Source organism: Ctenopharyngodon idella, chromosome 17 (assembly GCF_019924925.1).
Source record: "Ctenopharyngodon idella isolate HZGC_01 chromosome 17, HZGC01, whole genome shotgun sequence".
NCBI classification, from domain to species: Eukaryota; Metazoa; Chordata; class Actinopteri; order Cypriniformes; family Xenocyprididae; genus Ctenopharyngodon; species Ctenopharyngodon idella.
Window position 1 is genome coordinate 11,424,820 of NC_067236.1, and position 12,701 is coordinate 11,437,520.

Below are 12,701 nucleotides of genomic sequence, written 5' to 3' on the forward strand. Positions count from 1 at the left end.
TGTCATTTTGCTTGACTGATGGCTTCCAAGACTTTTGGTCATTAGCAGCTGGAGGATAGCGACTAAGGACTGAAATTTTCTTGCTTTCACAGAGAGCACTTGATGAGGCACTTCCAACTGTTTTGTCTTTCTTGCCATCTTTTATCTCAATGTCAGAAGCAGTAGTGGAAGCACCAGTCTTCAAACCTTTCCTGCCATTATGTGCTGGACTAAGAGTCCTTCGTACAGTCTTTGGGGAGCTTTCCCTGGAGTGACAAAGGTCTTTGTTCCTCAGCTTAGTTTCTCGCCTCTGCTGAGGAGATGCATCTCTGCTTTTGTACTTGGAGGTGACTGGTTCGGAAGCAGCAGGACTCCTATTTAGGATTTTAGGTTTCTCCTGTCTGAAGCCTCCTCGTACATTGATCTCCTCATTTTCCGCCTTGCCATTTTCCAGGACCTTTGTAGTGCTGTTAATTGTAGAGGCTTCCATTACTATTGCTACAACCGTTGAGCTGCATTTTCATCTGCTCAACCTCGTCATGGAGAGCTTGACTACGGTTCCTCTCCTGCTGGTACTTTTCTATCAGTTCAGCATTCTTGGATTCCATGTTCTTCAAGTCCTCCTCTACTATCTCCATCTGCTTCAAACGATTCTTCAATCTTTCCACTTCTTGGCTGAGGTCTTTAACCTTATTATCTTCCTGCCCCTCTAAGCTATTTTTCTCATTCTTTGACTCATTTCGCAAATCTAGGTCATCTGAACGCTTCAAGTATTCAAAACTCTTCTTCCTGGCCAGTTTGCATGTGAGGCCTGTTGAGAACTCATCCTCAATTCGAAGATCTCTAGAATCAAACTGGCTGTGGTCTGCTGTGCCTAATTTGTTTTTCTGACGTTCAAGCTTCTCAGTCAGCTTGAGTATGATTTTCTCATCCTCTCTCTGCCTTTCCAGAAGTCTTTTGCGTTCATTCACAAACGTCTGAGTGAGACCCTTTAGTTTCTCCATCTCTGCAGTAAGGGATTTTTCTGCCCTGTCCAGTCGAGCTTCAGAGGTATCCACTTCCTTTATACGTGCCTTCAAGGCATCAAGCTCTGCTGCAAGCTTTTTGGTCAGATTTTTCTCCTCATTAAGACTAAGGCACAACTGGGTACAGTCTGACTTGCTTTTACCAAAAGCCTCTTCAAGCTTCTCAAGTTCAGTCATTCTGCGCTGAAGACGTTCAATCTCCACTTTAAGATCCTTGGTAAATTTCTCCTCCTGATCTAGTTTCTCCCTAACGTCACGACAAAGATCCTCCGCTTTCCTGACCTCTTCATCTTTGCCTTCAATTCTGAGCAATCTCTTTCGCATTGTCTCCACATCGGTGAGAAGTGAGGAATTACTCCCCTCAGCCTGAATGATTTTGTCCTGAATGTCAAGAAGTTCATCTTCAGCTTTTTGTAGTTTTCCTCTGGCCTCTTCAAGCTCATCTAGACGTCGTCCTAAGCTCTGCAACTTGTGTCTCAGATGGCGATTTGTTGTGTCTGTCATTTTTTCTTTCTGATACTAATCTACTGTGAGGTATTTATGACTGTTTGATAGAGGGGTAAACATTTGTATGGTAGTGTTTCCTAAGTGGCTCTAGGACTCTTAAGAAGAAATCAGAGGACAGATTTGAAGTTCAGGTCCATGTCTTCCTCTTACCTTTAGGAGGAAGTTTTGAATATATATATATTTTTTTATTTCAGCCTTGTCTCCACTATCATTAGTGATCCAAGTGAGTTTTGATCACCTGCAAGACAAAAAGAAAGAAACACAAAGCTTCAGTGCCTAATATTTATAAAGAATATAAATATGACGTCACATAAATATGATAAAGCATATTTATCACAAAAAAACAGATGAGAAATGCATGTAATTCCGAAAATTGTGTTTACAGATTTCACATTAATTGAATATACTAGGAAATACTAGGAATAACTAGGGTTTGCAACCACTGAGTTTATAACAAAAACCTGAATACATACTGTATTTGTGCACAAATTTACATTCACAATTTCAAACTAACCATTTTTTTTTTTGTGATTTTTAAAAATGTGTTTTAGCAAAGTGCACATTAACAAGCACATGGAAAGATTAGGACACTAAGCAAAGGAAGACCTCGGAAGGTGGGAAAGGATGGCAAAGGAGAAAGGACATCCACTGTTTTGTTGGCCCTCATCACAACCTATGATAATTTCAGCATCGATTTCTTGCTGCACTTTTGCTGACAACAGCATAACTCACTGACATTGGCCTCTGTTCATGTGCCCGTCTCTATGGCAACATTCATAGTGACAGCCACCCCTCACATTCTCAGGACGCTAAACAAGATTTAGAGCGTTTTACACGCCAAGACAGTTCTGGCCACAGCAACGCACACTATAAGTAGCCTACAAGCAGTGCCTACTCAAATTAAAAATACAAATGTGATGCTATGAGCCACTGTCTCTCACTAATTTACTGCTTATAATTTTAATCAACCAATCAAAATCTCATGATGACTCAAAATGACTCTTATTAAGACTAATGCAGAATGTCTTGATAGCTGACAGCTGTTTTGGTAAAACAGCCTTATTAAATATTCCACTAAATACAGTGAAAGCCCACATAGCAACAGCAGGTCCAGAGGTAACAGAGCATTTTATACAACTTAATCTAAAGTGAATTTCAATATGACCGTTCGACTGGCAGGCCCACCAACATGGAGACGGGCCCAAATGAATGAGCTGCTGTGTGTGGATTGCAGGAATTCTGTCATAATACTTTCATAATCCCATAATTTTATGGTGTGAGAGGCAGGCAGCAGTACTTCAGGGTTTAGAAAGGAAACGAGTCATCCAGTAAATATACCAGCCAAGCAGGATGGAGATCCAGCACATCTAAGGCAGATTTCCATGACACATGACATTCATAATCACTCTGGCAAGATCCCTCAGGGAAGGGGCTTCTAAGGTCAGAATTAAGCACACAATGATTCACGTGCACACAAGAGCAAACTAACATTGACATCTATAATGTCTATCTACCAAGGACAACGATTCAATGATACATGCCAACAAAGTGGATCTACAACATGGGTCTCAAACTACATGGGCTGGTTTCCTCAAGTGTTAAATCCTTATATCTAGAATGCAAATAATTGTTAATTTTTTTTAAAAACGTTTGGAAATCTAGAGGTGGGTAATAGGACATTCACTCGCCGTTGCAACTGCTACAAAAGCACAAACATGATTTCACCAAATCAGACAATCATGAAGAAAAATCCTATTGAAAGAATTTTATAGTGGATCAATAACTGGGCTCGATTTTTTTCTACGCCGTGAATTCTGGTATCTGGATGACAAATTTCATTCAGAGCCATAAGGAAAAACATCACAGAAACTCATGGCCCGGTAAAGTACCTGAAAGCAAAGAAAATGCCTTTTTTTCCTCTTGCTTCTTAGCTTCTAGTCTCTCACACACACTCTCTTTCTTAAGAGCACCACACATGCAATCATGCACCATATCATTAGTCCAAGCCACGCTAAGCGATCCGTCGCCCTCATGTACATTCTGTTCCCCTGGAGGAAAGGGGGAAAAAGACTTTCCCCTGCACTTGACATCAGTTTGGTTGGCCAGCCTGAAGCTCTTTATTCTTTATAAACATCCCTTAATAATCCCTCAACCCCAGAAATCATGCCAATCACAACCACCCGAGAGACAGAGGGAGTTTATGTTTTACGAACACGGCTTCCAGATGAAAAACTATTTGTGATCACTGAAAGGTGAGGTTTAAAGTCACACTATCCTAACTGAGACAAATACAAGAGAAAAATAAGAAATAACAATCACTGTATATAAAAAAAAAAGTAAAAAATTCTATTTTGACAAGGAATAAAATCTTTTGCAGCTAAAAATTAACATTTAATTGTATGTATACAAAATGCATAGAATAGTTAAATCATTTACAGTCACATGAATTTCTCCATTATGCCAAGTATCTGAAAGGAGGCGGATCACATGTGGTTAGAGAGTCGGACTTGTAACCCGAAGGACACGGGTTCGAGTCTCAGTACCAGCAGGAAGTGTAGGTGGGGGGAGTGAATGAACAGCGTTCTCTTCCACTCTCATTACCACAACTGAGGTGCCCTTGAGTAAGGCACCTAACCCCTGCCGCAACAAAAATGGCTGCCCACTGCTTCGGGTGTGTGTTCATGGTGTGTGCACTCGGATGGGTGAAATGCAGAGCACAAATTCTGAGTATGGCACATTATACTTGGCTACACGTCACGTCACCTCACTCACTCACATCATCGCTCATCTGCATACAACACCTGAAATGACTAATTAACAAGAAAAATTAATGACTTTCAGTTACTTTGTTGCTGCACATCAGTGTTACGTGTGAACATTCATTTCTACCTAATCCTGTATTGATTGAATGATTTGTCAATATTGTGTGGTTAAAAGTCATGCCAAGAAAGCACACTGAATTAAAGAGAGCGAGGGAGAGAGAGAGAGAGATGATGAGAGTGTGTGTTTGGCCTCCTCTGAACTCGTGCAGTTCTGGCAAAAACTGACAAGCCACAAAATAGTGGCAACCTGAGGCTTGAAGCAGCAATTTTTTTTTTAAAATTTTTCCATGAAAGCAAAAACCAGCCTATAATGTTCAGTTTGTTGTTTCCTGTGCAGTCATGTCATTTTCTTCTCCCTCTCTTCACCGCGTTTGGAAAAATGGCAAAGTAAGGACAGGAAGTCTGATGTTTTAGTGGGGCTGTACGTCTGAACGGCCGAGCAGACAGCAGGGCTACAAAAAGACTTTGGTGAGAAAAGAACAGCCTAGTGTTTAAAATAAAGATATGCTGAATTCAGATTTGTTTGGACTTTCACAAGAGTTAAAGATTAAAAAAAAAAAAAAGAACACAGGACTCCTTTAAGCACCATCAGGCAAAAGAAAAACACAAATCAATATATAAGCAAAAAAGCCCTTCAAAATACAAACTTAGTGAATATAAATATACAGTCAGCTCAAAAAGTATTTGGACACTTAAGACACACTTGAAAAAGAACTTAATGTTATTGCTTTAGATCAAAACATATCAAACGAAGTGGCATCTGGAAACAACTGATGCTAGAGCTTAAGACATTTTTCTCTCTTACTTAACCAACTGAAGGTCAGAATAACCAACAACATTCTTAATATTTTTTTCAGAAATTCTGCTAATGCGTCTGAAATTTGAAAGTTAAAATCATAAATTTAACTATAAATTTAAAAATTAAAGTCTAAATGAAATCTTTTTGACATGACTGCATAAATGGTGCACAGAAGTAGTGTTAAATAGTCACGCTCCTTCTAATCTTTCATCATCTTTCTTGCATCTTTCTCAACTCTTCAAGACTCCTCGCATCTGCAAAAACAACATCAGACACACTTTCTTCCATCTCCTGGACAACAACGACAAATAAAAACAAACACTCAAAAAATCTTAGTTATTTACCTTAGTATTTTGAGGTTTATACCTCTCGATTTACGGCAAGTAAACATTTACACGTCCATATTGATTTAGTAAAGAGGCAAATCCATCACACAGGTCACTGACCCTAGCAGACACAAACAAAGCACAACACCAGAAATGTTTTCAGCCCAACATACGCACTTAACAAACAGGAAAGAATGGAGAAAGCAAGAGAGAGATCCGCCACACATGTTTGTTATAAACCCAGGTACTTGAGCAAAATTTATGCTGTTATTTGAGTTTCTGTGGAGATTTCTAGACTCTCGCTCGCTGTGTGTATGTTTGCAATTGTGTTTTGATTATGTGTGCATTTCTGAGAATTCCAGTTTAGGTCCCTATAAAGCAGGGATACAACATTTCACTGGCGTATTTGAAGCGCTGCATGCTGTGTCAGTGTATTTTAAGATGCTAAGCTGAACTGCAAAGCATTTGTCCTCAGGATCAGCAGATTGAACACAGCAGACGCATTACTGAAAACCGTGCATAATTGCCATTTACAATCATCCAAAGGGCTACAAAACTCTGTGTGAGTCTGTATAACACGTTTCGTGCCATATAACAGCTGTAAGAGAAGGCTAGTCTGTTTGAAAAACATTATGACATCAGAAAGAGATTAATTGTTTCTCATTATTAGTTTTGGCAGTGAAAACAGGAAAGGAAAGGAACTGAATGAAACAATGTCTGTTATATCATTAACTAGTGGTTCTCAACTGATGGGTCATGACCTAAAAATGGGCCTGTTCTGATAGGACTATGGACAGTGAGGAAAAATGCTAATAATTAAACGTAACTAACTATATGTGCATTGTTAAACTTAAGTTAAGGTTGTGCTTCCAATCAAACATGAACAAAACTTCTGGAAGTAAAAAATACATATATGAATATAAGTTCTTTTTAAACAAATAATTAACAATGAATAGCCTATATTTTTGATTGTAAGGGCATTTTTGTTCACTGTTGTACAACGCCAAATAAACGTCAAATATAAAATCTAGGTCCTGAAGCAAAACCTGTCGAGAATCACTGTCATAAATCACTCACCTGAAAATTGAACAACTGTAATATGACACTATTATAATGTCTTTCACACAAACTTGATAACACTTTCTGTTTTTCCAAAATACCTGAGTGAGTGAAAACATTTGATGGTACATTGATGATCAAATCATTCAATGAAACAGAAATGTGTGGATTTCCTTGTGCTTAGCAAACAAGTGTAACAATGACGTAAGGTTTAAAGGTGTGGCTGTGATAAAGCGGGACTGTAAAGGCAAGGAATTCTTCCAGATGATCTTATCATTAAAGTCACAAACAAATCGAACAAATTTTAAGAGACAGTACACTGCTGTTCAAAAGTTTGTTGACTAAGAATTTTTTTAAAGGAATTAATACTTTTATTTAGCAAATACACATTAAATTGATCAAAAGTGACAGTAAAGACATTTATAGTGTTATAAACAATTTCAATTTCATATGCTGATCATATGCTTTTGAACATTCCATTCACACACAAAAAAAATATTTTATCATAGGACCATTTTCAATATTGATAATAAATGAGCACCAAATCAGCATATTACAATGATTTCTGAAGTAGGGTGTGCAGGAATATTCGAACTGTAATTAATATAAAACTAAAAATACTTTTTGAATTTCACGTTGCTTTGCTGGCCATAAATGCAGTGAATCCATGATAAATCCCAAGCACTAAAACTAGCTGTTATAATTTAATAAAATGTGTGGCGCTGTGGAGCGTGTTTAACAAGTTTATAGTATTTTACCATATAATGTCGTTGTCTGCCTTGCGAAGTTTGGAATTACTTAGATGTAAATGATCTGACAAAATGTAATCACTTTTGATCAAATAAATTAATGAAACATACAGTAAGTTTGTTGTATATATTGCCTAATGATAAGCTTGTTCAGAAATGATGACAAAAACTTGATAAATAACATCTTTCTTGTTAAATGTCATTTAAATAAACGAATATTCGATTTTTATGAGCACAAATATTCAAATGCAATATCTCTGAAAAATGCCCATCCCTATTCTGAAGGATCATGTGACACTGAATACTGGAGTAATGATGCTGACAATTCAGCTTTGCATCACAGGAAGAAATTAAACAGTCGTCTATATTCAACATGAATTCATGACCACTTCACAGTTCCTGGTCTCACTCTGGATGACACAGAAACCAAGCATGTGCTCCGTTTAGGTGACCTGCTTTTGCTGCTTGGGGATTACAGCACAGCAGGATATACTACAGCAGAACTACATAAATAAAACTACAACAATTACAGTTTAAAAGATCTAGATCTCATCTGGGTTCTAAGCTTTAATCCATGAGATCCACTAGCATTTATTAACCCCAAGAGACTAAAATACTTCTGACAGTTTACATTGCCTCAATTGCCATAGCAAACCACCTGGACAAAGTACAGACTCGAGAACAAAACCTAGCAACAAAAGTGCCACAAAATATGGCATAATAAATTCACGCCATGCATATAAGCGCATGGAAAGTATGAGATCATTTTGAATAAAGTACAAGAACATGTTATGCAAACAATGCAAAACAAAACAACAAGACAGTTCATCATTCCTGAGTCAAAGTTCAAAGGTTATTGTCCACAGAAAGACTTCTAGACTGCTGATGATGGTGGTGATGTGTTTCTTTATCATCTTGTTTGTTATGTGTGTTTACACTGACACACTCTGAAAGGATGCATTCCTGGAATGTGTGTGTGTTGCTCTTTCTTTGACATCCAGATAACCAAAAGTCCATTGCTATTTGCTAGTGTAAAATCAGTTAACATATTCACAATGTGTGCGAGTTTGTGAGGAGGAAATGGTTTGTTAGTGTGTATATGGTCCCAGAGTCCATCTGAACCCTTTGTGAGTGACTTCCTTTAAACCCGGCGCCACTGTTCCTTCCCTATTCAGCTATGAAGCTATAAAGTATTGAGTTCAAGCTTTGGTGTGTCTCACTCTTTTTTATTGCCACAACACATTTTAATTTCAGACACAAAAATCAGTGAATCACCTTACTATCATCAGCCATCACAACCTGCTGTGGAGCGAACATTAACTCTGACTCAATATCCATAACTTTAATTAGGTCGAGACAATTAATACAGTCAGTATACAAAACAAGAAGAAATCTGTCCATGAGTGTGAATTTAAGAAAACTTCAGATCCTTATTCTGAAATATGGAGTCTGTAAAATGTTTTGATTAGAGATGTACTGATACTAAATTTCTCCACCGATACCGATAGCCGATTATTCAGAGTGATATCTGCCGATACAGATAACGATTCCGATAGTTTGGAGGTTCTGCCTTTTATACCTTCTTTTAAATTAATGATAATTTCATTAATAATTAATAATTAATCATCATATTTTGAATTATGTTTTGAAAGAAATGCAAATAAAAACTTTATTCTCTTCATTTCCTCAACTTGTTTCACAGTAGCTGGTATCAGTTATAAATGTAAACACATTACTCATATTAATATTAACACATTAACTAAATTCGGAAGATTAAATTCATATTTCTTAACTTTCTGAATGTTATTAATTTATATAATCACTATTAAAATTGAACATCAATCTGGTTTCTTAGCATTTTCTTTACACAAATCATAAATTCAGTGCATTTTCCTGCCCTCTTTTGATTGACAGGATATATCGGCCCTGACTATCGGCTGTTTTTAAACTATCGGCCAATAACCGATAGTGTGAAAATTTGCTTTTATCAGCCGATACAGATTATTGGCCGATATATCGGTGCATGTCTAGTTTTAATGTTTTTGAAAAAAGTATCTTATGTTCACCAAGGGCTGCATTTATTTGATAAAAAAAAAACAAACAAAACAAAACAAAACAAAACAAAAAAACAGTATTATTTTGAAATATTATTACAATTTAAAATGTTTCAAAGATGAACTAAAGTCTTATGGGTGTGGAATGACATGAAGGTGAGTAAATGATGACAGAATTTAAACTAACCCTTTAATATATTTTAAAATCTAATTTATTCCTGTGATGTCAAAGCCAAATTTTCAGCAGCCATTACTCCAATCACATGATCCTTCAGAAATCGTTCTAATAAGCTGATAATAAGAAACATTTCTTATACTTTTCAATATTGAAAACAGCTGTGCTGCTTAATATTTTTATAGAAACTGTGATAAACTTTTTGATAAATAGATAGTTGATAAATAGTTCAAAATAACATTTATTTGAAGTAGTTTGTATACACTGCCATTCAAAAGTTTGGGATCGGTACGATTTTTAAAAATACAAATTTTAAAAATAATAATAATAATAATAATAATAATAATATTGTGAAATATTATTAAAATTTAAAATAACTGTTTTAAAACTGATAGTTGCAATCACTTTTTTATTGGTTAAAATAAATGGAGAATATCTCGTGTTTTTCCGAGGCTGCTCGAGCCCTCAGGATCTGCGCTTATGGTTTCATAAACAAGGCCCAGTTCTACGCTGGATTTACAGATCGTTTGAAACTGAAAGATGGAGCGGTCACAGCGATAATGATCCCGTTCATGAGTCGGAACCACAGGTGGTGACTAAAACTGCTTCAAATGTCTGTTTTGTTGGCAATAGGCGCCTAAGTGCATATAATGTAAACAACACGAACGTAGTGAATTCATAAATTCATTATTCATCATTCATTATACACTATATTCATTATAGTGATTCAAAAGTTATCCTGGGATAATGCGATTGTGTATTGTGTGTGTTTAAATACAGCTGTTTAGCTGACCATTGATAGCTTGTAGACGATCGCTACGCAAAAGCTGCACGTGCTCATCACTCTTTAGCTCCCCTCACACGGCACGCCTCCAGGCGCTCGGCTGTTTTCGGAAAGACTCAGTACAGCGTATGTATCTTTTATAAATATGATAAAACTAAAGACTTTTCGGAGATATGAAGGATGCACTACTACTCCATAGGTACTCAAGATTAACATGAGATTGGCAGAAACTGTGTGTGATACCCCCCCTTTAACATTTTAAATGTCTTTACTGTCACTTTTGATCAATTTAATGCATTCTTGTTGAGTAAAAGTATTAATTTCTTTAAAAAAAAAAAAAATAAATAAATTCCTGACCCCAGACTTTTGCACGGTAGTGTATAATGTTACGAAAGCTTTCTATTTCAGATAAATGCTGTTCTTTCGAACTTTTTATTCATCAAAGAATCCTGAAAAATCTTACCGATCCCAACATTTTGAACGACAGTGTATCTATATTTTATATATAATTATTTCAATTAAATTATTATATTTTTGTAATATATTGTATTATATTTTATTAATGTATTTCTCATTAACTTTTTATAAATTACAGAAACATATTGTATGTCTTCATTCAGCCATGCATGTGTGTTTGGTAGTTTTGCTCGCCCTCATAGATGAGTAAACAGTTTGCAAGATGCTGGCCAAGGTAAACAGAGGTCTGCCAGAGGAACACACACACACACATATACACACTCAGACCACAGACATTCAGTGCTGCTTTGTTGCAGTTCTTTCTCCCTCTTGATGCACCAAATTTTCATTTCACTTCCATATCTCTCTCACTCACACACTTAGCAGGAATACGGATCATAATAATACTGTAGACCTGTAAACAAGCATGAGAAATTAGGGCAAACCACACCACCACCACCACCATCATCATCATCATCATCATCATCATCATCATCAAGTAAAGATCAATTTCTCATTATTTAGGAACTTCCGACACTGAGTGACTTCATCATTTGACAATCATTGGTGTTTCTACTCATCACTATACAACAATATTTGACAAAGAATGCTATAACTGACCAACCAGAATAGAGTATCCCAGTGAGCATTGCAAAAATAATTTATCCAAAGAGTAGCATAACTATCTGTTAACCAATGTGTACATCTGGATAGGAACCAGAAGCCTAAAAGCAGATTATGGACGTGCAGATATGAGCAAACACAGCTTAGTGTGCCAACAACAAGTGAGCTGATTGGAACAAAAACCAACCTATCAAGAACAACTACTACTAATTACATTCTGAATCCAGTTTTGAAAACTACCCAAACTAACTACACTTAAAGACGCATTAACAGAAACTTTAAAGCGAAGTTATAGCTCATGAAACCTACCGGAGCACAAACAATCATCAACTCAGAAGCATCACACGGTATATCCAAAGCTTGTTTTGCCCTCTTTCTCTCAAGCTGTACAGGAGCCCATTTCCTGTGAGTGATTAGAAGGGGAGAGCTCACGGTCCAGAGAATTTTCGCTCTTTGTTGTTGTTGTTTTGTCTGCGAGCAAAGGGAAGGAATGCCCGAATTAAACACGTGGAATTCGGGACGCCCAAAGAAGTACGTAGTTCAAAAGATGGTACAAACAGCAGAGTGTGTGCGTGAGAGAGCGAGCGAAGGAGAGAGAAAGAAAGAGTGGAATAGAATTGAGGGGGGAGGGATGAGTGAGTTAATGGATGATTAAAGAGAAGAAAAGAAAAACCTTGTAACATCTTTGGAATCCATTTTTTGTTGTCAACTAGCACATTAGACTGGCAGCTGAATGCTTTGTATTTATGTTCGTATTTTCTGACAGGCAGGAATGTTAAATAAAACGCCTGAGTCCAACCTGAAGAACGTGTTCTCTAATGTGTGTAATAACACACTCTCTCTGCAACATGCAAAACACTCGCAACCACCTCCCAAGGAATTAACCTGAATGTGATTTCAAATGACAGGCTTTCACAACTGGATGAGCAATTACAGAAGACTGATGAAGGTAAAGAAAAACAAAACAAAAGCTTGGGTCAATGACATGACACTCGTTTTTGACGAATGGGTCATAAAGTCAAAAACATCTGGCTAATACAACTTGTCCTGATATCATAATGAAGTAAAAAAAAGAAGAAAAAAAAGGCCTCATTAAAAGAATGAAATTCTGGAAAAGAAATTCTTAAAGGGTTAGTTCACCCAAAAATGAAAATTCTGTCATTAATTACCCACCTTCATGTCGTTCCACACCCGTAAGACCTTTGTTCGTCTTCAGAACACAAATTAAGATATTTTTGATAAAATCCAATGGCTCAGTAAGGCCTCCATTGCCAGCAAGATAATTAACACTTTCAGATGCTCAGAAAGCTACTAAAAACATATTTAAAACAGTTCATAGTGG

At 36.7% G+C, this 12,701-nt stretch overlaps 1 protein-coding gene across 1 annotated transcript in view; it reads right to left on the reverse strand.

The window, feature by feature from the left end:
- Window positions 1–223: 223 nt before the first annotated feature.
- luzp1 (leucine zipper protein 1) overlaps window positions 224–12,701 on the reverse strand; it is a 35,904-nt gene continuing 23,426 nt past the window's right edge. Inside the window, exon 2 of the mRNA XM_051868298.1 lies at window positions 224–1,749. Coding sequence (XP_051724258.1) covers window positions 450–1,508 — 1,059 coding nt within the window. The 5' untranslated portion in view covers window positions 1,509–1,749 and the 3' untranslated portion in view covers window positions 224–449. The remainder of the gene's footprint in view (window positions 1,750–12,701) is intronic.